Source organism: Rhinatrema bivittatum, chromosome 3, assembly GCF_901001135.1.
Source record: "Rhinatrema bivittatum chromosome 3, aRhiBiv1.1, whole genome shotgun sequence".
NCBI classification, from domain to species: domain Eukaryota; kingdom Metazoa; phylum Chordata; class Amphibia; order Gymnophiona; family Rhinatrematidae; genus Rhinatrema; species Rhinatrema bivittatum.
In genome coordinates this window covers 362,971,359-362,998,745 of record NC_042617.1, presented here as the reverse complement: position 1 = coordinate 362,998,745, position 27,387 = coordinate 362,971,359, and the positions used below count along the sequence as shown (strand labels likewise).

Sequence of the window (27,387 nt, the reverse complement as noted above, 5' to 3'; positions counted from 1 at the left end):
TCCGCCGCAAGCTCACTCTGAGAGGTCAGGAGATTCTGTGTGGGCAGGAACTCTGCACTGGCAACGTGGAAGCAGAGTTCTGGTAAGCAGCAGCCCTTTTGGATCAGCACAGACCCCCGAGGGCCGGTGGTTCTCAAGGGGGCAGAGGAACCAAGGTTGGGCAAGGAAGGCGTGTTGGTTCACTCTTTCCCGGAGGCTATTGGAGGGAGGCTGTCCCTTTCTTTTACGAGAAGTGGACCAGAATCACGTCAGACCAGTGAGCCCTGGAGGTGATAAGAGATGGCTACGATTTAGAATTTTCTCGGCTGCTCAGGGTTGCCTTTGTAGTCTCCCAGTGCAAGTGAGAGACGGTGCGGGATACCCTATATCGGCTACAACTCCTGCACGCCATTGCACTGTTACCCTCTCAAAAGGGGGTATGGCTAGTATTCTATATACTTAGTGGTGCCAAAGGAGGAGGGGACTTTTTGGACTATTTTCGATCTGCAGAAGGTCAATGCTGCCCTCCAGATGCCGTGCTTTTGGATGGAGACGTTGTGCACGCTGATAGCAGCAGTGTATAGAGGGGAGGTTTCTAGTGTCATTGGACTTGCCAGAAGCCTATCTTCATATCCCCATTTGGGTTGAACACCAAATGTTCCTGAGGTTCATGGTTCTGGGAGAACATTTCCAGTTTTAAGCTCTTCTCTTTGGGTTGGTGATGGCACCGCGCACATTCACAAATGTGATGGTAGTGGCAGAAGCACTCAGGAAGAAAGGTAGCCTGGTCTACCCATACCTTGACGATTGGCTGATACAGGCGAAGTCAGAGGTGGAGTGTGGTCACTCTGTCCAGTCTAGCAAAGAGTCATTCGTATCTGGGAGCACGTTTCAATACCCAGCTGGGGAAGGTGTTTGACTACGGAGAGAGTCATAAGCTGCAATGTCAGGTACTTTGGCTGCTGCGCCTGTCATTGCCCAGAGCCTGGGATTACTTGCAGGTCCTGGGTTCTATGGCATCTATGCTGGAATTGGTTCCATGGGCCTTTGGGTACATGCGTTCTGCAGGGAGCTCTGTTATCCCGTTGGAATCTGCTGTCGGAAGAATTTGTTTCCTTTACCATTGCCAGAGGATGCCAGGTCCAGTCTGTCGTGGTGGCTGTCTCTGCACAATCCAGAGAAGGGAATGGATCTGGAAATGCCCAACTGTGGTCACGGATGCCAGCTTCTCTGGCTGAGGGGTGATTTGTCAAGGGAAATCAGCCCAGGGTCGATGGTCGCCGGAGGAGGCGACTTGTTCTATCAATCTGCTTGAAACCAGGGCAGTGTGCAAGGCCTTACTGGTGTTTCTTCCACTCATTCAGGACAAGTCTGTGTCAGTGTTCTTGAACAATGCGAGGATAGTAGCAAACATCAATCGTCAGGGCGGTACGAAGAGTCATCTGGTGGCTCTGGAGACGCAAGAAACGTTGGTGTGGTCAGAGAAACATTTGATGAGAATTGCTGCTTCTCATGTGGCCGGGGTGGACAATGTGCAGGTGGACTTTCTCAGCAGACCGCGTCTGGACCCGGGGGAGTGGGAGTTGTCTGCTTCGCCTTGCTGCAGGCAAGGTGGGGCAGACCAGTGGTAGACCTCATGGCGACTCTGGCAAATGCAAAAATGGATCTCCTTTTTTTTTTTCAGTCACATGAGGATAGATCTGAGGGTATTGATGCTCTAGTTCAACTGCAGACAACACAGATTGCTGTATGTGCTCCCACCATGGCCTCTCTTGGATCAGATGCTGTGGTGCATCAAGCTTCATCCGGGCAGGGTGATTTTGGTGGCGCCCGAGTAGTCTGCTGTGGTTTGCCGATCTCCTGCATCTGGCGGTAGATGGTCCCGTTCGCTTGGTGCATCTCTCAGGATTGCTATGCCAGGGACCTGTATTTTCAGACCAGGAGGATCACTTCTGTCTAACAGCTTGGCTTTTTAGAGACAGCAACTCTGTTTGGAAGGTTATTCGGACTCTGTGATTGCCACTTTGCTTCAGGCAAGGAGACCTTCCACTTCAATGGCTTATGTCTGAGTGTGGAGGGTTTTTGAATCTCGGTGTTTGCAGAACAATGTGCAAGCTTTGAAGGTGGATGTTCCGCAGATCCTGGCTTTTTTGCAGAGCAGTTTGCCTAAGAGGTTGGCCTATAATTCCCTTCTGGTCCAGATAGCAGCCTTGGATTCCCTTCAAGGTAGGATTCAGGAAAGACAGTTGGCATCTCATCCGGTTGTGGTTCGTTTCCTGAAAGGGACAAAACAATCTGCATCCTCTGGTGCAGAAGATCTGTCCGGCTTGGAATCTGAATTTGGTTCTTCAGGTATTGTGTGGTCCTCCCTTTGAGCCAATGCAGAGGGCATCGTTAAAGTATTTAACCCTGAAGACTGTTTTCCTGGTAGCTATCTGTTCAGCTAGGCGAATATCTGAGCTGCAAGAGTTGGCATGTAGGGACCCTTTCCTGCGTTTTTCTTTACGTACATTTCCTTCCTTTTTGCCTAAGGTGGTGTCCTTTCACCTTAACCAGGTTGTCAAGGTACTGGCTCTTCCGAATTTGACAGCCGATGCTCCAATGGCAAAGGAACTTCACTTATTGGATGTGTGACAAATTCTTTTGCAATATCTTAGTGACAAATGCTTTTCGGCGATATCTGTTTAATCCTGTTCAGTGGTACAAGGAAGGGAAATAAGGCTTCTAAGGGCACTATTGTGCAATGGTTGAAGAAGTCTATAGCTTTGGTTTAAATCTGTAAGGGCTGGCTGGAGGGGTTGAGAGCGCATTCCACTAGGGTGCAGACAACCTCTTGGGCGGAGTGTCAACTGCTTTCTCCGCAGGAGATTGCTTGAGCGGTGACTTGGTTGTCTCTGCACGCTTTTACTAGACATTACTGCTTGGATGCATGGGTGTCAGAGGAGGGGATGCTTGAGGAAAGTATGTTGCACATGGGTCTTTTGAGTTCCCACTCAGAATAGAGGGGCTTGGGTACATCCCACTTGTCTGGACTGATCCAGGGTACAAACAGGAAAGGAAAATTGGTTCTTACCTGTTAATTTTCATTCCTGAAGTACCACAGATCAGTCCAGAGACCCGTCCCCATCTTTAAAGACTTCCTCGCTTCTGGTTATGGCTGAGCTGGTATATGATATATTCATATTAATGAGAAATGTACATAATTAGGTATGTGCTTTGAGTTAAGTCAAGGGGCTTAGTTTTCAGGGGGCTCCAACTTTCTCTGTTTGCCCAAGGTTTATTAGGGTTTAAGGTAGACATCTTGGCTTGAGTATAGGTCAGTACTGAGGCTGCAGGTAGCACTCTGTTATGTAGCAGTGCCTCAAAGTTTTGTTCTCTGCCTCCATCTACTGATAGGGATGCATAAACCCCTTGTCTGGACTGATCCGGGGTACTTCAGGAATGAAAATTAGTAGGTAAAACCAGTTTTCCTACAGATTTCGGCACGCTGCTTGAGCTCCTGAGGTGACATCTGTTTTGGACCCTCCCTCAGTTGAGCATTTTAAGACTGGGAGCCTGGAAGAGGTAGACTTTAAAAAATAAATAAAGTTTGAGGACAAGGGAGTGCTTGGCGGTGATGGCTTGTGTCCTCGCCCCTGTGGCCGGTGACCGTGCTCTCAGCCAGGGAGGGCTGAGCTCAGGAAAAAGTAGGGAAGTTTTAGTCCCCCCTCTGTTTTTCCTTGCCGGGTCTTCTTCCCTCAGCGTTGGTTGCTTTGCATCTTACCCCCCTTTCCCTCTCACTTCTCTGGGGAGTAAGTGTAGAGTGGAGGCGGCTCTGCGGGTTGAGCAGCCTTTGACTAGGCCCTGTTCCAAGCTCAGTTCTGTCAACTGCATGGTAGGCTGTGGCGTCTATTTTTTCCTGTGCACAAGCTTGTGCGTGCATTCTTTACACAGCAACTGTGTACTGATGTAAGCACACAAATGAAGCCGTGGCTTATATTTGTACGCGTATTTGCACTTTGAGTATTTTGTGCATATACAACCGTGACCTACTTTTGGGCGTGTATTCGCGTGTATACTCCTGTACGCTGCTGGTGGGCGCGCAGGAGGCCGCCTAGAGCCCAATGCAGGAAGCCTATGGCACCAGCGACAAAACATCTAAGTGCCTGGCTCTCTGAGAGGCTTCAATATATCCAAATCTCATCACACCATTCCTCTAATTTCCAAAAATGAACCAAAAATTATAAATGACCACTTTCTTCCTAACCATACTAAGGATTAGAAAATATGTGAAGAGGATGGAGGTTTCATATAGAAATGACACTGATACCTTGGTAATCAGTCTCACGATACTAATATAATCATAAACCACCAACCACCTTCCTTCTTATATTCATATTTTTTCAAGAACATTTTTTTTAAAGTCAAATAGTGAGATCGTCTTCAAATGTACAAACTTAATGCTCTATTTTTTCAGTGTTCCTTTATTACACCAAGCCAGTGTAAATTTCTATTCAACATCAAAGATATTACTACCCTCCCTTTTGAGGCTTGCCATATACAGACAATTCAGCCATCACTTTCTCTACACCTGTGTCAGCACCGCTTAGATGCTCAAGGCATTTTGGCTGCTACGGATTTTGCTGATGGGCCATCCCCTCAAGAGTGGAGCGGAAGTTGACACGACTGATGTGTCCCCTCCCCCCTTGTTCCTAATGACAGAAATATCTGGTGGTAGAGTCAGTGTCAGGTTTGGGCCTATTGGCCCCAGTTTGGATCCTTCTTTTCCTGGGTGGAATTTTTCCTGGGCTTGCAGACTTTTTTCTGCAGGGGTGCCCAGCGGAGGTGAAGCAACCTACTTAAGTGTTCACGTACTCGAGGCTCTTAATTGTCAGCCATTGTGGGCAAGCACTACAGGGAAGCTGTCTCTGGTGATGTTCAGGGGAATGTCAATCATGATATATTGGTTGACTGATAGGGACTTGGGTTTCTCCCCTTTGGAAGAGGGAGAAATTCCACCTGATTTGGAATTGTATCTGATTCTGCTCCAGTTTTTTTTTCACAAAGATGAGTTGGAATCTGACTAGACCTGAAGATGCTCAGGGTAGGCGGGGGTGATACTGCAGGCTTACAAAAAAAATAGATGCCATATTCATATTATGCAAAGGATCATATGTTTTTCCCCTCCTGGATCTAATTCAAGTTGATTGATCTTGAATAGTGTGCCCTGGAGGCAAATTTTAAAGGGGCGTGCACTTTAACGGGTTTGTATCCCTTGCATACAAAGGCAAGGAATCAGTTGTGATTCCCGAAGGTGGATGCCTTGGTATGTGCTGTTAAGAAGCAAACCACCATTCCAGTGGAAGGAGAGGCAGCTCTAAATATGCTCAGGATAGGTGGATTGAGGCTATCCTTAAGCAGGACTTTGAGGCCATGGCAATGAATTTGCAAATTGCTTCTTGCTCCTGCCTGGCATTTCAGACTGGTTTGCATCTCTCAGGAGATGCAAGGAGTAGGGTCTGGTGGATCGGTGATGGAACTGGGAACAGCTTTCTTAGGTGAAAAAGGCTGTGACTTGGTGTGGATGGCTGCTAGAGGAATGGTTTTCATGATAGCATCGCATCCTTTTCAGGTGACGGCTGCTCCAAGGATTCCCTTCAGTTTAGTTTTTAAGAGGAGCATCTGTTCAAAGGTCTTGTCCCTATGGAAGATCAGTCCTTTTGGCCTAGAAAACCTCAAGGATGCGGACTCTGGCACCCAAGCATCTCAATCTTCACAATGAAGGTGTGAGGACTCATGTGCTGGCTCAGGAGATAGGTGGGCATCTATCTTTTTTTTTTTTTTTAATCAGAGGTGGGTCTAAATTATGATGGACCAGTGGGCCTGGACATGGTAAGGGACTATTCTCTGGAAGACGGTGGCAGTGCAGACTATGTTAAGGAGGCTGCTGGATTTGAAGGCAGTAATTCCTGTTCCCAGATCACAGGACAATATGGGGCATTATTCCATTTATTTTGTCTTTCCCAAGAAAGAGGAAGGGTCTTTTCGGTCCATTCTGGATCTCAAGGGAGTCGGTCGGCATTTGTGTGTGACTAATTTCTGAATGGAAACTCTACGTTATGTAATCATGGTGGTACAAACAGAGGAATTTCTTGTCTCTTGACCTGATGGAGGCATTTCTACATATTCCCATTCACCAGGAACATAATTTCCTGCGCTTTGTTGTTCTGGGACATCATCAATTTCAGGCTCTGCCCTTCGGGCTGGCTATTGCACCCAGGATCTTCTCCAAGGTCCTGGTGGCATTAATGGCAATTCTGTGCAAGGAGGGCATTCTAATCCATCTGTATCTGGACAACTGGTTGATTTGAGCCAAAATTGCAGAAGAGTCGCTTGGGCTTCTATCGTAATAAAAAAAAATAAATAATAAAAACAAATTTACAGTTCAGACAAAAATAACCTCCCAGCCTAATCTCAGCTGTGGGAGGACCTGGTTGTTTAAACATCTCCATCGAGCAACGGTTAGTCTGGCTTTCATTTAGAAGAAAAAAAATACTTTCAACACTTCATCTTTCATTATTTGTATTAGAGATAAAATTATACATACTATGGCAGTTGCTCTATTCATACACTCTCCCTCTGCCCTCAGGTCTCATCACTAATGCCTTTCATGTAACCAATCAATACTTTATTTCCTGATGACAAGCATTCTTACATCATATTATTCTTATTGATACACAATTTGTCTAATCACAGTCCTAATTTAGGATCTGCTACGAATCATATAACGAATTCTGACTACATAGATGCCCATTTTTCATACATACTAGGTGTCATCAGTTGTATCATAAGTGTCAGTTGCAAGGTCTGATCCAACATTGCACAATCCATCCTTCAAGTCAGCACGTAGCCCGCTCCTTATTTTGACTACAAGATGTTCAAAACAAACTCTAATAGTACATTCACTACTTGAGATAACAGCAACTCAGAACAATAACATGCTTGCTAAGCTGTACCAAATATAAAATGTCTTTTTCTTATAAATCCACTGTGCTGCTTTATTGTCAATCCATCAAATATAGAGACCTTTAAGAACTCAGAAAAAGGTACTTTTTTACTCAAATTCCACACTTCTTGCAGGGTGATCTTCAGGAGCTAGGCTGGGTGGTGAACTTGGCCAAGGGCAGTTTACAGCAGTCTCAGACGTGTGATTCGATACAAAGCAGGGCACAGTGTTTGTCAGTCACATTCAGAAGTTACATACTCAAGTTCAGACCATGAAACGACTGTTCACTTGACGGTGTGGTCATATCTTCAAGTCCTGGGGTCCATGGCAGCCACTTTGGATGTTTTCCACTGGGGGAAGGGCGCACATGTGGCCCTTTCAGCACGTTTCTCTCCTGGTGGAATCCACAGTTCCTGGACATACCCAGATCAGTGGGTTATGCACTCCCATCAGCAGATGGAGGCAGAGAACAAACTTTGAAGCACTGCCTTATCCCAAGGATGCCACCTGCAGTTCCCCCTGTATTTCTCTGTCTCCAGCAGATGGTGCTTGTGCATCCTGCAGCTCCTGTATGAGTTGGACTAGGCTTCCTAAGGTGCTAGGTTCTGATCATGGGTGGAGCCGGGCGAACGGGGGGTTGGCTACCCCTGACTGTAAGAGTCCGTGGATTCCGGGGTGTTGATAGCCAGGGGACTGGCTCCCTGTACATCCCGAAGCTCCCCTACAGTGCCTCAGAAAGGGACGTACCCCTGTGGGGATTTGTTTCCTTGGTTTTCTAGTTTAAAAAAAAAAAAAAAAAAGTTTCTGAAGCGTTTTTTTTTCTTCAAGATTTGTTCTCTGCTTCAGGGCTTCCTTGGAGGTCTGTTGGTCACAGGCAGAGCTGAGCCCGGCTGTCTTGCCAGTGAGAGACTGTCTCCTCAGCTGGGGGGGAGGGGCATCCAATCCTGCTGAGGTTGCCTTGGGTCGGGGGGAGCAACTTCCCTGCCCTTCCTAGCCATTTCTCAGGCTTTCTGAGGCAGAGCAGGAGTGTTCTGCACTAGCAGGGTTTTTTTTTCTGTTATTCCTTCCTCCTCCGCGGAACAAGAGCCCGAGCAATTTTTGGCACGGGTGCCTTTTTTTTTTTTTTTTTTTTTTTTTTTTGCAGCTCCCGTGTGATTGCTCAGCGCTGCTATTTTTTTTCCCTGGGACTTCAGGGGAAGAGTTTAAACAGCGGAGATTGGCTGAAACGACTGTTTGAGCCCTGCAAGGCCTGTGATCTTGCTTTGACAGCTGGATGCCCTACTGTTGTGTACCTCCTGTGCAGTGGGGGGGGGGGGGCACGGGGCCTCTTCCATGGCTCTCTTGGCTATTAAGCCTAAGAAAAAAGCTAGTACCAGATCTGGGGGGAAAAGAAGATCCCCAGGGGCGAGCCCTCATTCCATGGACCAGGTAGCGCAGGAAGCTTTCTCCCCCCCCCCCCCAATAATTCCCTCTCTCTCTCTCTTTGAACTAGGCCCAAGAGAACGGAAGGACAATATTTCAGATTCTAGGGGTGTTGAGTGGAGGCCCAGGGGCCTTTCCCCGGAATTTGTGTTACTTTTGCACCAGGCCTTTCTGGCTAGGAAAACATCCAAGAAAAAGCACCAGGGGGATGCCAGAGGTCCGGCTACCCATCCCAAGGACCTGAAATCCTTCCCCTCTGGTACCCAGGACATCCAGGGGCCAGGATAAGGAGGGGAGAGCAACGGACTCCTTGGCTGGGAGTCTCCCTGTGCCTCAGGGGAACTCTGTTACTAACCAGGTCCCAGATATGGGGGAGGACCCCTGGTTGGTTCGTCTGTTCAAGCAGGAGGAATTGCGTCCTTTGTTTCCACAGGTCCTGGACGAACTGGGCCTCAAATTGTCCCAGGAAAATTCTAACAATGAAGGGGTCAACCCTGTTGTGAATGGACTTCGAGGGCCACCCTATGGCTTTTCCTATTCCGGAGAAAATTCAGAAGCTGATTAGCCAGGAATAGGATTCCCTGGGGAATGGTCTCAAAAGGGGTTAGGCCAGGTATAAGCTCTATCCGCTGCTGGAGGAGTACTTGGAGCCCTTACGAACACCAAAGGTGGACACAGGCTCAGGCAGCCCGTCCAGAGACAGGAGTGGCGTACGCGGCGGTTGCCCGGTACGATCTAGTCCGTACTTCGACACGATCCATGGTCTCGACAGTGGCGGCATGGCGGTTATTGTGCTCAGCAACTGGTCGGCGCATCCTTCTGCCACAGCCCGCTTGTGTAATCTACCCTTCCAGAGGAAGCTCCTGTTTGGAGAGGAGCTGGACCAGCTGGTTAGGTCCCTGAGTGACTCATAGGGCATCAGGCTGCAGGTAGTTTGGAGGCCGTTCAGTAAAGACTTTGTCCCAAGAAGTCAGCCTCGAGATTCACAGCATTTCAGAGCAGGAAGAAGTTCAACTTCTCCATCCTTTGGTCCCAGACCTTCCTCGGGACGACAGCATTCCTTTCAAGAATCCATCAGCACAGCCCAGGGTAGCTTTGCCCAGGGAGGACCCAGAAATGAGGGGCACCCACTCTTCTGACACCGCAGTGGAAGGACGCTGTCCCAGTATTATGAGGAGGGGGTCAGGATCACATCAGATCAATGGGTGTTTCAATTGATCCACATCAGCTACGCTTTAGTTTTTCTCAGCCACCCATGGTTGCCTTTCTGGTGTCGTGCTGTGCTTCCCCAAGCAAGCAGTTGGCAGTAGAGGACACCCTGCGCAGATGGCTCAGTTGGCAGGCCATCGTTCCTGTACCGCTGGAGGAAAAAGGGACCTGTTTTTACTCCATCTATTTTGTGGTACCAAAGAAGGAGCGAACGTATCAACCCATTGTAGACCTTCAACAAGTAAACCGCAGCCTGAAGTTACCGTGTTTTCCTATGGAGACTGCGCACCGTAATTGCGACCATACGCAAGGGAGAGTTCCTCGCTTTCTTGGATTTCTCCGAGGCTTACCTCCATATTCTGATCTGAGCCGATCACCAGTGTCTTCAACTATTCAAGATCCTGGAGCAGCATTTCCAGTTGCGAGTGCTTCCCTTAGATCTGGCAACGGCTCCCCCGCACCTTCACCAAGGTGGTGGTGGTGGTGGTGGTGGTGGCCCTCAGAAGTGATAGGGTACTGGTATTCCTGTACCTAGACTGGCAGCTCCAAGCGAGGTCTGAGGAAGATTGTGGGCACATGGTTCTTCACTTGACGCACCTGCTCCAGTCGTGGAGATGGGTGATCAATGACATGAATAGCCACGTGACCCCTCCCTGGTCCCTGGAATTCCTAGGGGTGCGATTCGACACCCCGAGGGGGAGGGTGTTCTTGACCATAGATAGGATGAGAAGGCTGCAACAACGAGTCATTGGCTTCCTGAGCACAGTGTCCCTCGGCATAGGAATGTCTTTGGATCCTGGGGTCAATGGTCTCAACGCGGGAACTGGTCCCGCGGGCTTTCGCACATATTAGACCTCTTCAGAGGGCCCTTCTGTTGTGATGGAGTCTGGTATCGGAACAAGATCAGGTGCGGCTACCCCTGACTCCTCAGATCAGATCTGGCCTAGAGTAGTGGTTGATCGACTCCAATCTTCCGAAAGGGATGTCTCTCGATATTCGGACTGGGTAGTAGTAACTACTGACAACAGCCTTTGCTGATGTGCTCGGACAGAAAGGCACATGGCAGGTGGTCAGAGGCGGAACACGCCTGGTCCATCAACCGTTAAGAATCAAGAGCAGTACTCGGAGTTGGAGGTCTTCTTGACCCTAGTCAGGGTTCGGATGGTTCAGGTGTTTTCGGGCAACGCCACCATGGTGGCGTACCTCAACGACCAGAGAGGAACCAAGAGCCCAGAGGTTGCCTGGGAAGTTCATCTCCTCTTCTCCTGGACTGAACGCAGTCTGAAGGGTCTAGCCACCTTTCACGTGGTGGACGTGGACAACATTCAGGCAGACTTCTGAGCAGGCAATAACTGGATCCAGGAGAGTAGAAGCTGTCCCGGGAGGTCTGGAATCTCATTTGGGCTGGGTGGGGGACGCCCCAGCTGGACCTCAGCACGACCTGAAGCAATACTGAGACGACAAGATATTTCAGCTGACAGAAGGAAGTCTAGTCGGTCCGCCTGGACACCCTGGTATCCTTATGGCCAGCAGGAATTCTCCTGTACGTCTTCCCTCCCTGGCCACTATTTGGGCGGGTCCTGAGACGTGTGGAACAGCATCGGGGACCGTTAGTTCTAGTGGCACCAGGGTGGTCTCTGCGCCTTGATAGCGCAGACCTGGTACAGATGGCCATGGACGAACTTCTGCAACTGGCACTTCTTCCGGACCTGCTACGACAGGGCCCCATATTTTCGGACAGGGGGGATCACCTCTCTCTCGTGACCTAGCCATTGAGAGGCGACATTGACGACAACAGGTCTATTTGGAGCCTGTGTTTTCTACCCTGCTACGGGCTCGGCGGCCATCCACCTCTATGGCCTATATCTGGATTTGGCAGGTTTTTGAATCCTGGTGTACACAGCAGGGGATTGGTCCTACTACGGCACCCATGCCCCATATACTAGCCTTTTATAGCAGGGCCTTTCCAAGGGCTTAGCGTACAATTCCCTTCGAATCAAGTGGTCGCTCTCGGATGTTTCAAGGACCGAATAGATGGCAGATCCCTAGTCTCTCACTCGGATGTGGCTCGCTTCCGGAAAAGGGTGAAGTATTTAAGGCTGCCTGTAAGGAAACTGTGTCCAGAGTGGTATCTGAATCTGGTCCTGCACGCCCTGGGCGCACCGCCCTTTAAGCCTGTGAGTCAAGCCTTCCTCAAGGATCTGACTCTGAAAACAACTTTCTTGGTGGCCATTTGTTCGGCTAGGCAAGTTTTGGAATTACAGGCTCTCTCCTGTCGGGATCTCTTTTTACGTATCTTGGCGGATGGCGTGTCCTTGCATACGATGCCGTCCTTCCTACCCAAGGTAATTTCGAGTTTTCATAGCAACAAAGTGGTGGAACTTCCGGGCTTCCGAATCTGGCCCGAGCCTCTGCTTCCGGAAGAGAACGCCGCCTCTTGGTTGTTCGCAGGATCCTACTGCAGTATTTGAAGGTCACCAATTCCTTCCGCAAGTCAGACCATCTCGTGGCCTGTTTGGCGATTCCAAGAAAGAGGACAGAACATCCAAAGCATCGCCATTCAGATGGTTGGAGGAAACTATTTGTTAGGCTTACATTAGCAAGGGTCGACAAATACTGGTGGGCTTGAAAGCTCACTCTAAAGGGGCGCAAGCGACCTCTTGGACGGAATGGCAGCTTCTTTCTCTGGCGGAGATTTGCAGGGCGGCGGTATGGTTGTCCTTACACACCTTTACCAGGCATTACCGCTTGGATGTGCAGGCGCCGGAAGACTCCAATTTCGTGAAACAGGTTTTGAGAGCAGGTCTTTCGGGATCCCACCCAGAGTAGTGTGGCTTTGGTACATCACACTGGTCTGGACTGATCTGGGTATGTCCAGGAAAGGAAAATAGGTTCTTACCTGCTAATTTTAGTTCCCTTTTTTTACGGCCAAAAGCCTGGCTGTCCATTGGATGCCCATTGTGCAGCAGAAATTTGGAGGATGTAATTGCTGTCTAATAAGATTTGGAGCTTTAGCCTGGGGCTGGGTTTCCAGTTTCAGGGGATTCCATTCCTTCAGTTTGGTTTTGGAGTTTGCCTTTTTATGGCATAAAGTTCGTGGTTAAATATATTTTTGGAGACATCTAGCTTGGGTATTGATTAATACTGAGGAACTGCAGGTGGAATCCTTGGGATAAGGCAGTGCCTCAGTTTGTTCTCTGCCTCCATCTGCTGGTGGGCGTGCATAACCCACTGGTCTGGACTGATCTGTGGTATTACAGGAACGAAAATTAGCAGGTAAGAACCAATTTTCCTTCACAGGCGTACACAGTGTGACTCCGCTTGCCGTTGGAGGTGAGCATCCAGTTGCAGTGGTGGTTACAGGTAGATCAGCTCAGGAAGGGGGTTTCCTTGGCAACACCAGTCTGGTTAGTGCTTACAATAGATGCGAGCCTTCTGGGTTGGGGGGCTCACTGTCAGGATTGGTAGTGCAGGGTCACTGGAAGCATGGACAGTTTGGCATACTTGCAGTTCACTGAGCAACTAGAAGCTCAAGCAGGGAGGACAATGTTAGACAATGCTACAATGATGGCCTACGTTAATCAAGGTGGAATCAGAAGCAAACAGGTGTCTGTGGAAGTAGATGTTCTCATGGTGTGGGCAGAACATCTCCAGGCCATATCCACCTCCCACATTGCCGGGAAGGAAGATATAAGGACCGACTTCTTAGCATGCAGCTTTGGACCTAGGAGAGTGGGATTTGGCAGATGAGGCCTTTTAACTCATAGTAGCCCAATGAGGTCGCCCATATCTGGATTTGCTGGTGACCTCAGATAACGCAAAGGTACCACAGTTCTTCAATTGCAGAAAGGATCCAAGAGCGCTAGGTATTGATACTGTAGTTCAGATCTGGCTGCGGAATGGGGTGTGGTATGCCTTCCCACCATAGCCAATGATAGGCAGGGTTTTTCAGAAGATTGCAAGTCAGATCAACACTACTTCTGGTGGCACTAGATTGGTCCTGGAAGCTGTGGTATGCCAATCTTCAGAGTCTGCTGGTGGACAGTCCTCTCAGGCTAATGCTCAGGAAGTATCTAGTGCAGTATGGGCCCCTGATGCAAGAACTGGGTCTGTTTTGTCTTGCAGGTTTGGCCCTTGAGAGGGCTTAATTCTTGGAGTGGTTATTCTTCAGCGGTGACTTCTACTTTGCTCTGGGCCAGAAAATTTTCTACATCTCTAGGTTATGTTTGACAGGATTTATTTTTATTTATTTATTTAAAAACTTTTCTATACCATCAAGTTAAATAACCATCACAACGGTTTACATAAGGGCATGATGATGAAAAATATGGGTGGTATAGATTATAAATTATGTGCCATCATAGTACGGTAACATATTCAAATATGTGTAAGAGAGTTCTGTTTGCTAGGAACAGATTAGGCGGTTAGATTTTAACATTAATATGCTTTTGTAGGTTAACAATAACTTCTAACTTGGTGCGTCCTTATCTATCACATGTTTTTCACCTTCTTGTTATCTTTATAAAATGCTTGTTTGAAAAGCCAGGTTTTTAGAATAGTTTTGAATATTTTCAAGTTTCTCTGTAGCCTTATTTTTAGTGGCATGGTGTTCCATAGTTCGGGACCAGCCAGTGACAGTGCTCTTTCTCTTACCTGCGAGAGGCGTGCTGATTTGACAGAGGGGATAGTTAGTAGAGCCTTATTCGCAGATCTCAGGTTTCTTTGTGGGACATGTACGCACAGGGCAGTGTTAAGCCAGTCTGCTTTTTCGTCATGGATTAGTTTGTGGATTATACATAGTGCCTTATATTGTATTCTTTGTTCAATTGGAAGCCAGTGAAGTTCAGCAAGTGTTCCTGTAATGTGGTCACTCTTTTTTTTTTTTTTTTTTTTGCCCGTTAAAATTCTGGCAGCAGAATTTTGCAATATTTGCAGTGGCCGAATCGTAGCTTGAGGTAGTCCTAATAGCAGGGAGTTACAATAATCTGTGCTTGCGAATATCATTGCCTGTAGAACTGTGTGAAAACTGTTTAGCGTTAAGAGGTTCTAATCTTCTCAGGATCATTAGTTTCGCGTATCCTTTTATTTTCTGTGAGATGAGTTGTTTCATGTTTAGCTCAGGGTCAATTATTACTCCTAGATTCCTTATTTTTATTGGTAACTGAAAGTTTTGAATGTTTTTGATTGAGATTGCTGGTTGTAAATTGTGTGTGTTTTTACATTCAAGGTGTAAGAATTCAGTTTTGTCTGTTTATTACCAGTTCCATCTGCTTTAGGAGCTGTTTGATTATTTCAAGATACATATTGGCTAGTTTCATTTTCTTCAATGGTGTTTACAATGGGTAACAGTAGTTGTATATCATCTGCGTATATGTAGTGTATGATTCCAAGTCCTGCTAGTAGGTGACATACTGGGAGGAGATAAATGTTAGTGTTGCGGATAGGGCTGATCCTTGTGGGACACCGGTTAGCAGTGTGACTTTGTCTGAAAGTGTATTTTTGATTTGTACCTGGTAACATCTATTGTTTAAGTATGACTCAAACCATTTTATTGTTTTATTAGTGAGTCCTATTTCTTTCAGTCTATTGATTAGTATTCTGTGGTTTACTGTGTCGAATGCTGCGGAGAGATCTAATAGAGCCAGAATGTAGTGTGTTCCTGTATCGAATCCTCTTAAGATATTATCTGATAGAGCTAATAGCAAAGTTTCTGTACTGTAGTGTTAGCGGAAACCATGTTGTGCTGAGTATAATATGTTGTTACTTTCAAGGTGGTTTGATAGTTGTGTTTGAACAGTTTTTTCGATAAGCTTGGCTATTAGGGGTAAGTTGGAGACTGGTCTATAGTTGCTAAGATTTAGGGGGTCAAGGTTCTTTTTCTTAATTGGTTTGATTATGGCTCCTTTCAAGGTATCTGGCATTACTTCTTCATCTAGTGAGAGGTTGATGATTTTAGTTAGTGTTGGGGTTATTGTGTTGGTTAGTTTTTTTAAATTCTGTATTGGGTATGGTATCGATCATGTGTGTAGCAGGATTCAATTGATTGATCATTTTCTCGACTTCAAGGTGTGATATCTCCTCAAATTCTGACCAGATGCTGACTTCTCTAGTGGGCATCTTAATCTCTTGTTTTGCAGTGTTGAGGAGTTTTTTTCTTAGGTTCTCAATTTTGTCTTTAAAGAATTGAGCTACATTATTGCATTGGTTTTCTTGTAGGGTTAAGTGATTGTTTGTATTGTCGCTTGTTAGGTTCTTTACTATGTTAAATAGGGTTCTGGCGTTATTTGCACATTTTTCTATTTTTGAACTGTTGAATTTCTTTTTGGTGTCTAAAATTGTTTTTATAGTATGCTAGTTGTTTTCTGTACTTTGTTAAATTTTCAGTTGATTTGTTATTTTTCCATTCTTTTTCTTTCTTTCTCAGTGTCCGTTTTACTTCTTTGATTTGTTCACTATACTATGGATTATTTGACTTTTTGTTTCTTTAATGTGGGCCGTTTTTAGAGGATTTAGTTCATTAGCTAAAGACGTGGTTCTGTTTAGCCAGTTGGTTGTAGCGTTGTGGCAGTTTACATAGTTGATGTGTGTTATTTCTTCACTTAATTTGTCTTTGAGAATATTTGTGTTGAAAGGGGGGCGGTATGAGAATTCAGCTGGTTCCATGTTATGTTTTAATATTGGTCCTGTGTGTTTGATCTGGGAGTTAATGAGGAAGTGGTCTGACCATGGGATTTGTGTGTATTCGGTTTTTATGTTTTCAAGGAGGCTACTGTTAATGAAGATTAAATCTAATGAGTGGCCGGCTTTGTGTATTGGTTTATCTGTGATCAGTTTGAAACCTAATGCAGTCATTATGTTAACTAGTGTTTGGCAGGTATTAGGGGGAGAGCGTCCATGTGTAGATTAAAGTCGCCTAATATTATGGTGGGTTTAGAGGGGTTTAGATGAGTTGAGAAAAATTCTATTAGTGGGGAGATATTTAGTTTGAGGAGACTGGGTGGGCAGTAGACCAGGCAGATTTGAAAATGGTTAGTATCAAAAAGGGCAATTTCGTGATTCATTGGCATTGTGATCGAGAGTAGTTTAGTTTTAAATATTTTTTCAATAACTAAAAGTAATCCGCCCCCACTTTTATTAATTCTCGGGATCGAGAAGACCTCGTAGTTTTTGTTTGGTAGCTGATTTCTTTAGAACTACATCTGATTTTTTTTTAGCCATTATTCTGTTGCTATAAAATTAGGTTTTGTCATAAAGCAGGACCGTGATTATGGGAAATTTTTTTGTCGCTGATTGTACATTGACTAGTAGAAAAGAGATCATTAGTAGGCTGTTCAATTTGGTGCTATTGGTACGTTTAATGTCATTTTACCTCTTTATCGCTCCATGGTGAGACCGCACCTTGAATATTGTGTACAATTCTGGTCGCCGCATCTCAAAAAAGATATAATTGCGATGGAGAAGGTACAGAGAAGGGCTACCAAAATGATAAAGGGAATGGAACAGCTCCCCTATGAGGAAAGACTAAAGAGGTTAGGACTTTTCAGCTTGGAGAAGAGACGGCTGAGGGGGGATATGATAGAGGTGTTTTAAAATCATGAGAGGTCTAGAACGGGTACATGTGAATCTTTTTTTTACTCTGTCTAATAATAGAAAGACTAGGGGTACTCCATGAAGTTAGCATGTGGCACATTTAAAACTAATCGGAGAAAGTTCTTTTTCACTCAACGCACAATTAAACTCTGGAATTTGTTGCCAGAGGATGTGGTTAGTGCAGTTAGTATAGCTGTGTTTAAAAAAGGATTGGACAAGCTCTTGGACGAGAAGTCCATTACCTGCTATTAATTAAGTTGACTTAGATAATAACCACTGCTATTACTAGCAACGGTAACATGGAATAGACTTAGTTTTTGGGTACTTGCCAGGTTCTTATGGCCTGGGTTGGCCACTGTTGGAAACAGGATGCTGGGCTTGATGGACCCTTGGTCTGAGCCAGTATGGCATGTTCTTATGTTCTTATGTTTTACTGAAATAAGGTTATTTGTAGTCTTATTATTTTCTTTAATGTGGTGGTATTTGTGATGTTGTTTGTTTGTGTTTTTTGCATACTTACCCTTTCCTGTACATTCTTGGATGGTAAATGGGGAGCTTGTGGTCATTGATATGGTCCTGTTGTTGGGTAGTTGATGGTATCCGTCCATTTTTAATCTCTCCGGGTGTACTAGGGGCTGTATGAAGGGGCTTACAAAGGGGCATGCCCCTTTGTTGCGCCCCTTCGGTGCGCAGCGCCTACCGGGTCCTGGAGGGCTTTCATACTCGGTGACTCCCGATGACGTCGGCCGCGTCACCGGGGGAGGGCGGGAAGTCCTGGAGGGCTCAGCGGCACAGTCAGCAACCTGTAGGGGAGAGAGAGAGAAAAAAAGAAAATCTGTGAGATAAGGGTAAAAAACCATGAGAGATGGCCTCTGTTGGTTCCGGAGGCAGGAGGGCACGGTGTCCTCTGACAGATGTGAGCCTCCATGGTTGGGGAGCTTACTGTCAGGAGCTGACAGCACAAGGGCACTGGAATACAGAAGAGTTTCTCTGGAGCATCAATCGTCTGGAAGCCAGGGTGGTCCACACGGCATGTCTGAAGTTCAGCAACAGGCTGCAGGGTCCCAATAATGTCAGACAGTGCAACGACTGTGGCTTATATCAATTGGCAGGGAGAAACCAAGAGCCAGCAAGTGTCGCAGGAATTAGAACAGCTTATGGAATGGGCAGAATTGCATTTCTAGATCTCAGCCTCGCACATAGCAGGAAAAGACTATGTAAGAGCAGACATTCTCAACAGGGAGAGTCTGGACCCAGTAGAATGGGCTTTGTCAGTCAAGGCATTTCAGCTGATTCTGGATCAACATCTGTGATTCTTCAGTCGCAGGAGAGAACAGATGTTGTTGGGAATCGATACCCTAGTGCAGGAGTGGCCGGAAGACAGGTTGCTGTATGCCTTTCCTCCATGACCCATGTTGGGCAGATTGATCTGAAGTGTTCAGCACCACAGAGGGATGGTGCTCTTAGTTGTTCCAGATTGGCCCAGGACTAGAATGTGGATTTGCAGCAGCTCTTGGACTCACCCCTTTGATTTCCAGCATACAGGAACCTGCTAAGTCAAGGTCCGGTTCTTCATGAAGATCAGACTGTTTTGTCTTATGGTATGGCCCTTGAGAGGGCTCGATTGCAGAAAAGTGGATACTTGATGGCAGTAAATATCCACTTTCCTTAGAGCTAGAAAGTTCCTACCTCCTTGGCCTCTGTGCAAGTTTGACAAGTGTTTGAGGCCTGTCGTGAGGATTGAGGTACTCTTCCTCATTCGGCCAAGATCCTGCTCATTTTGGAATTTTTGCAGGATGGCTTGAATAAAGTTTTGGCCTTTAATTCCTTAAAGGTACAAGTAGCGGCTCTCACCTGTTTCAGGGGCCAGGTGAATTGTGGCTCCTTGTCTTCTCATCCTGATGTGGCCTGTTTCCTGAAAGGAGTGAAACATCTTCGTCCTCTTTTGTGGTTTCTAGTGCCTTATGGAGTCTAAATTTGGTCTTGGATTTCTTAGCAGGCCCTATGTTTAGACCAATGCATAACCTGTCCTTTGCGATTACTGACCTTGAAAACTGTTTCTTGTGGCAATTTGTTCTTCATGGAGAGTTTCCAAGCTGCAGGCCTTGTCTTGGTGGGAGCCCTTCCTCCGGATGATTCCAGGGGCGATACAGCTCCGTATTGTTCCTTCCTTTTTACTGAACGTGGTCACTGAATTTCATTTGAATCAGTCCATTTCCCTGCCATCTCTGGATAGAGAGAGAGAGACTTAGGGGAGTATCATCTGTTACGACCCTTGGATGTCAGATATATCATCCGGTATCTGGAGGTTACGGAGCCTATACAGAAAACAGATGCCTGTTCGTTCTTCTCGGCGGTACTAAATGTGGAGAGCTGGCCTTGCGGGCTACAATAGCCTGCTGGATTAAGGAGGTAGTCATAGCAGCATATGTTGATGCTGGCAAGCTGTTACCTAGTCAGGTTAGGGCTCATTCCACTAGGGTTCAGGCAGTGTCATGGGCGGAAGTTAGGTTTCTGTCTCCCTTTGACATTTGCCAAGCAGCAACGTGGTCCACTTTGCCGCACCTTTTCTAGGTTTTATTGCCTGGATGTGCAGGCCCAGGAGGATGCAATCATTGCACATGTGATTTTGACAGGACCGCGGGCAACCTTCCTCCCAAGTACATCTCACTTGTTCTGGATTCATCTGACTGGATGCTAAGAAATGAGAAATTACTACTTACCTGATGATTTCCTTTTCTTTAGGACAGTCGGATAAATCCAGCTTCCCTCCCTTGGCTGAGAATGATTGTATTATGGTCCTCACTAATTGGATAATTCCACTGGAATACGTTGTATTTCCCAATCGTCTCTTAGTTTGCTAGATACTATTTCCCATGCTTCTTCCTGGAGAATCTGCATTTAGAGTGACTGCACATCCATCGGTGCTATGTAGTAATTTTTTCTTATTTGGGGATAATTTTTATCACCAAACGCACGGCATAGCGATGGGGTCAGCAGTAGCCCCTTCTGTGGCAAATATTTATGTTGCACAGTTTGAGCAAATTCACATATATGTCTAAATGGTTGGGAGTACATAAGCTGTTGGAGTCGTTTTATAGACTATATATTTTTCATCTGGAAAGCAAAGGATGAATTATTCAGATTTATTCACTGGATAAATTCATTAAATCCCAGCCTAAAGTTTACATTTGACACCAGTGGGGGGAGTCTATCGCATATCTTGATGTGTTGGTTGTTGTGAGTGAAGGCAAACTTTGCGAACAGACAATAGAAGGAGAAATATGGCAGGATCCGGTATCCAGAGTAAATGTTAGAAGATACAAAACAAATTGTAGATCAACAAATGTGGTTAATGCTTTAATATGTCCGTGTACGTTGGCAGGACTAACAGGCAGATAAGAACAAGATTGGTGGAACATCACTCACGATTGAACACTGGAACTGTATTGGCACCTATAGTCCAGCATTGTATAGACTCACAGCACAAGTTTGAGGAACTCCGATGGACTGTCATTGAGCAAGTGATGCAATCAATAAGAGGAGGAGACTACGCAGCGAAATTAAATTATCAAGAACAAAGATGGATTTTCAAATTGAATTCAGTAATTCCTAATGGACTTAATGAAGGGCTCGATTGGCTATCGTTGTGCAATGGTTGAGAAGGAGAGTCTGGTTGTTTCTGGAGCAATAGGAGGAATATAAGAGGTAGGGATAGGAACAAGAGGAAATTCCGTCGCAGTGCAAAAGAACATTTGAAGGAAGAAGGTCTCATTTCCCCTGAAGAAGAAATTTGGACATTTCGAAACAAGGCCTTGTTGGGAGGACGTTTAACAGAGAAATATGATACAGCACTAAGCTAAGTAAACGACGGGAAAATATATTAAAAAATTTAAGGATGCACTTTGCTACACTGAAATAAATTCAAAAGAAATAAATGGGATTTTTTTAGATTTTGAATAAAAAAAAAAAAAAAAAGAGGATGGTAGGGTGGAATGTCAATGATTAAACACATGAACTAGACCAGCATTAACTCAATGGATTTGAAGTTAATTGAGAGGGTCATTGAATGAGATATCCACCTCCATCTTTAAAAAATGTTTTGCTTTTAAAAAAAATAATAATAAAAAAATATATATTGTGAGGTAAATAGAAAAATAAAAGGGAAAAAAATCAGGATCCCATAGAAATAGCTTTATGGATAATTTAGGATAAAGGGATTGAATGGGTATTTTGTAATATAAAATGGGACAGCCCCTTTGAGTAGAGATTTAAATATAACTACAGGGGTATATGCATTGTGACGTCAGTTTGCTCAGTCTCCATTTGCTTGTAGAGGTGCATGACCCACTTGTTCTGGATTTATCTGACTGTCCTAAAAAGGACATTAGGTAAGTAGTAGTTTCTCATTTTTTAAGTTAATTGGACTGAGATCCTATTTGCTCCTAATAGGATAATTGTGATCTTTGCATATCTATTGCTTCTAAAACATCAGGCCCAAAATACATGTTCATGCATAAAATGTAGTTTTATGTGCATAAATTGGCTAACGAAAATTAGCTGGGATTGGTGGCGTTTGTGCATCAAAGTACACACAGAAGCAATGCCTTGTGTACTTTTACACTCACTGGAAAGGCATTCTGAGGGGGTGGTGTGGAGTTGGAATAGGGATAGCATTTAAGTGCATTCTTTTGATTTGTGAAAATGCACATAAAACTACTTGCACACATCTAAGAAGCATAAATGCCATACTGGGTTAGACCAAAGGATCAGCAACCTGTTTGACAGTGGCAAATCCAGGTCACAAGTACCCAACAGGATCAATCATTCTCATAACCAGGGATAAGTGGTGGATTTCTCAAGTCTACATGGTTAATACTTTATGGACTTTTCCAATACTTTATAACATGCTCTATGGGGTACATATTGAAACTTATGATCAAAAGGTTCACCACCAAGTCAAATTTATGCAATAAACATGGAAAATATTTTTATATTGATCTTATGGAAGATCAGAGTATTCAGTATCATTGTGTTGCCTAATTTATTAGCTTTTCTGTTTCTCTTCATCCTGACTAGTCAGATGGTAGCATACTCCCACCATGATACACTTTCCCCCATCACAAATGGAATTTCTATCTATAGATTCAACATTGCATGTTTCTACTAGGGACAAGCAGGATGGTAGTCCTCACACATGGATTACATCATATGGAGCCCTGCACAGATTCTAGAACTCTCAAACATGCCCTACCTAGCATGTGCAGCTGTAATCATTACCCTGCCCCTAGGCAGAGTCCCTCAGTCTTTCTCTCCCCACCCCCACCCCATGGAGCCATATGGTTGTGGAAGCCGTGTGTTTTCAGTATTCTCACAGTACATTCTTCTCACAGTTTTTGTAAGTGATTTTTTTCTAGAGCTGCAGCTGTTTTATTTATTTGTAGATTTTTATATACCGTTGTTTGGTGCAAGCCTTCACAATGGTTTACAGTTATAACATACAGATTGTAATTTTCTTATGTTTAAGACACAAACGGGTAACTCACTGATGTAAAGTTCTTAATACATCGAACTGCAGATAAACATATTAAATATGTATATACGCGGAACATAAGATTGAAATGAAGCAGGTAAATGAAATAATCACATACTTAACTGTTAGTACTAAGTTTCTTTCCTTAAAGTTGTTTTATTTTCCTTTTCCTTTTCCTTTCCTTTCCAGCTGTCTGCCGGTCACATGGGGGTTTTCCCCTGTGCAGCCTGGCACAGTCTGTTTAAAAAAAAAAAAAGGAAAACTCCTGCAATTTTTGTATCTGTGTCCTCTCCTTGCTCTGTTTTTTCCTTTTCCATGGTGCTGACAGGACTACCTTATGCAGTCCAGTGATCAGTGTAGGCTGCTGAACCTGGGAACTCGCCTGAGGTCTACTCGGGTTGGAGTTCCATGGTGGTTCACTGATCAATCGGCATTGATGGATTCAGACGGTGGAAGGATCGAGGACAATGCCGTTCCTGTGGGAGGGGAGAGCTCATCCTCCCCACATCTAAAGGAATTAGTCTCCATGGTTAGGAGTCCTGGATGACACTACCTTCCCTCCTGCTTGCCAGCCTTGGTAATGCAGAGCCTGGGCTAGCAGCTTGCTGCCGCTCCTCAGTGCCATGCCCATGAACGGTTGCCCGTGCACTGCTGTTCAACTGACACATTGATGTCTAGATTGCATTGGGGACTGGGCCCATCTTCAGGTACCATGGTCACCCTGGACACAGTTGAGATCCAGGTTCACCCTCGTTGCCATCTAGGTGTGTGACCGCCCACGATGCCGTAGTGGACTTCTGTGCTGTCTGCATTGGTGGAACTAGCGTCTCGCTGCACCAGCTTGGGCCTTGAGGGGGTGAAGTACAGCGCAAGTAGACACCCTTGAGGCTGTGATGCCTCTGTACCCTCGCTGCACTTGATGCTGTTGACCATGGTACCATTGATGCCACCATGCTCTCGATCCATCAAGATGCGAGAATGTCCACCCTCGGGTTGAAGCGTTGGCAGGCCATCAATGCTGCTGAGGTGCGTAGTATCAATGCTGTGACGGGCCTCAATGCCGTCGAGGCACGTACCCTTGATGCTGTGGGGCCCCCCCAGGTTGTCGATGTGCACGGCCTCTGTGCCAGCATGACCTCAATGCCATTGTGATGAGGTGCTGCCCCAAATATCATTGACTCCTTTGAGGCCATTGAGGTGCAGGGCCACCGTAGAGACCTTCGGACTATATATGCCTCTCATTACCACTTCGACTACGTCGAGCTTCACCATCCAGGCCAGGTTCGCTACCGAGCACCCTTGTCGCCTCAGGCCATCGACCGCTGAGGCTCTTTGAAGCCTCCACATGACCCTGCAGCCTTCAGGTGGCAAGGGTTTTTGGCCTCTTGCGGATCGATCACAGGGTAGCCATCTTCTCAAGGCACTCTGGTGTGCTGGTGCATCCATACGTGGTGGCCAGTGCCCTCAAGACTCCTGGGTGTTGTCCACAACGGAGCACTGAGAAGCTCAGAACTGCCCTTTCAGCCAACAATCCCAGCATTGGAGGCTCCACCAGGATGCGCACACTATCAATGTTAATGGGCACTAGCGAGGTTCTCGACAGCCATAATGCTTGCAGGGCCATAGAGCTTGCAGCAATACCCCCACAACAATGTGAGCCAAGGTGTACTGCCGTTGGCACTGGTGGTCATCTGTTCTTTTTGGCATCTGTGACCTGAGGGTGGGTTGCAGTCTGAGATCGCAGGACATGTCTGCAGTACTCCATACAGGTGGGAGAGAGAAAAAGGGGAAAAAAAAATGGATAAAGTGAGTAGCTTGCTGGGCTGACTGGATGGGCCGTTTGGTCTTCTTCTGCCGTCATTTCTATGTTTCTATAAGCACCTTCAATCGCCAGGGACTTTGCTGCTGTCATTCCCTGTGGGACTCTCAGGTGAGCCGGTTCCAACATAGGTTTGAGGGCCCGCCTCTCAAACTGTTAACAGATACTGGAGGGGGCGACGCCATAGACCACCACCCTCCACCTTTACTTATCTAGTGCACCACTGGTTCTGGGGACACCATTGTCACACTATTCTTCACTCTGCTAGAGTTACTGTGATATGGCTGTGCAACATGTGTAGTTGGGAAAGGCTAGGCATCTATTCCAAGTGCTTCTGCATGCTCCCTGTCTGCAGTCCGCAGCCATATCAGGGTTCTGCTATCATCTCTTCACGGTCTCAGCCTCCTCATCAGTTCTGCACTGCACAGTGCTGAGGAGCACTGGCAGGGGAGACATCACACACTCTGCTTTGTCATGGGGCAGTGGGTAGCCATACTCTGGCACGTGATGTGCTGTCCTCACTTTGGCGTGGGATTCCGCCCACAGGCACTGCGCATGTGACCATAGGTGTTCCATCCATAGGATGAGATACCACTTCATGAATACTGCTCAGTGTGCCTTTACAACAGAGGGCTCATTCCTCCGGTTGCCCTTTGTCGTCCAGGCTTTTGTGTGTGTGTTTTCGTTCTGAGCAGACACAACCAGTTGTATTCCATAGCCACAGGACTGACCTGGGACTGTTCCTGGACAAGACCCTGAGGAGAGTAGACATCGGGAGAGTGGTTCGGGAGCCCTCTCCTCCCTCAGCAGAGGAATGTCATTCGACCTCTCCTGTTTTGTGGGGAAGCCCCTGAGGCTCTGGCCCTGACAGAGTTTTCTCTGAACCGGGGCCTTGATTCTTGAATCTGTGTGTCTCCCTGGAGACCAGGGCCAGGGATTGGCAGCGGTGGTCAATGGACTGTTTCACCAGGTCGATGTTGTCTTTTGGCAAAAGCCATGGCAAACAGTTTCAAGTAACTTCCTAATTTAAAAATCAAATACACAAGCACTTTAGATTAGAATTTTAAAGTATGGGTTTAATGTCATGGATTGAGCCATTTGTTTGTAGCATTTTATTTTTGCAGAGATTGCTAGGGTTTTGTTTCATTTGTACATGTTTGATTTTTGATACTGATCCATAAATGTTCAAAGCCAGGAATTCCTACTGCTTTACTTTTAATTCATTTTTTAATTTTGAATATTCTTTTGTACTGTCTTTGCCCTTGAGCAGTGATAGCATTAAGGCCAGATTTTGTTTACCTACCAAAGGGCATTTGTGATTTGATCAAACATAAAGTTCTAAATATATTAATATCCTAGTATTTGAAATGGGAGAGCAAAGAATGTATGTTCTTACTCCTTTTGTGACTTCAGGAAGCTATCCTCTTATGTAGTGAAATCTAAGTAAGATGGGACAGAATGAAATGCATATAACCACCTAGTTGCACATGGTTGTGAATGGGTTGAAAAGAGTTAAACTCTGCTTAAATATTCCATCATTAAATACAGAAAATTTGGAAGTTTTCTTTTTAAGTGCTTTGAATGTCTACCAGCTTCTAGTATTAGGATGTATTTTTTGAGTCCTTTGTTTCCAGAAAACATTCATCCAACTAGTAATACCTGATGCCCCATTGGTAGGTATTCTCCATAAATTCATATCTTTGGAAGTATTCCAATTTTTTTGTTTTTAGGAGATATTGTGGGCGTGACTTCCATGGATTCACACAACCTACTTCCTTTTGGGAGTTGTACACTTAATTATGCTTAGCCTTGATCCTTCTGAAATGAAATGGAAATGATAGTGGTGCAGCAACATGAGCATAAGAGTCTTAGAACTCAGAACTCTTAAGATTGAGATATATCTGTGGCATGTAGCAAGTTACATAACCCATCCAGGTGAGTGTATGAAAAATGCCTTCAAGATCACCAGTTGTAAACAGTTAACATTTTGTACTTTGTAGAAATCAACTTTCATGGTTTTATTTTTCTTTGTATTGGAGGGGTTGTATTTGACTCTGGCGATGACGTTAGCTACAGTGTTCCTGTGTATGAAGGATACAGCCTCCCTCATGCAATTCAGCGATTAAACTTGGCTGGCTGTGATCTCACAAACTACTTACAAAAGGTTTGTATCAAATATACAAATGTACACAATTCAACATCTGGGTTAGAGGAAGGGGAGATTAAATAAATGACCAATATATAATTTTAGGAATCACATTAGAAGCAGGCTAAGGTTCTTCCCCTGCTTTAGAAGACCGTTCTGTTCTTGCACTTCCCCCATGTATATACAATGTGTCAAATAATGGGAACATTCCTTATTTTCCATGGATAAGCAGGACTAAACAGCCACACAGGTGAGATGACATCAGACACTGCCAAGATAGAAAAGTTCTCCAATAAGCAGGTATGAATTAGCCATAATTCATGGGTGATGACAACTGAGCATGAGCCAGAGTTCCCAATTGCATTCACTGCATTGTGAACTCTTCAGTCTTCAACCGAGCAATTGCATGGATATGTTCCAGTCTTCCTTTAACTTTGTGTTTTGGCTTTAGTGCTCTTTTACTGCCTCATTGCTGCTATTTATTCTGTTGCTGCCTTGGCAGCCCCTCAAACGAAAGTTCAAGGCTTGCATCTGTTGGCACTGGATGTTAGTCTATCATTGCCTGGCCCCGGACAATGACTCAATTACTATGGCTATGATTGGATATTGCCTAGGGCATAACAGCAACACCATGTCTGGAAGATGGTGGCCTTAAGGGAAGGTGCCAGCAAGTAGGAGCCCAAAGTCTGTGTGAAGCTGAGCAG

General features: G+C 45.5%; 1 protein-coding gene across 14 annotated transcripts in view; it reads left to right on the top strand.

Moving 5' to 3' along the window:
• The window catches only part of LOC115087836, a 251,264-nt gene that overhangs the window by 178,074 nt on the left and 45,803 nt on the right, over positions 1–27,387 (top strand). For 11 of the 14 annotated variants that reach the window (XM_029595454.1, XM_029595461.1, XM_029595449.1 and 8 more), the window contains one exon: positions 26,577–26,701. The exons of 2 other annotated variants lie outside the window; for them this stretch is intronic. In XM_029595454.1, the coding sequence (XP_029451314.1) occupies positions 26,577–26,701 (125 nt within the window). Of the gene's footprint in view, positions 1–26,267; positions 26,473–26,576; positions 26,702–27,387 lie in introns of those variants that run through there. One more of the 14 variants, XR_003855626.1, reaches the window with a different exon arrangement.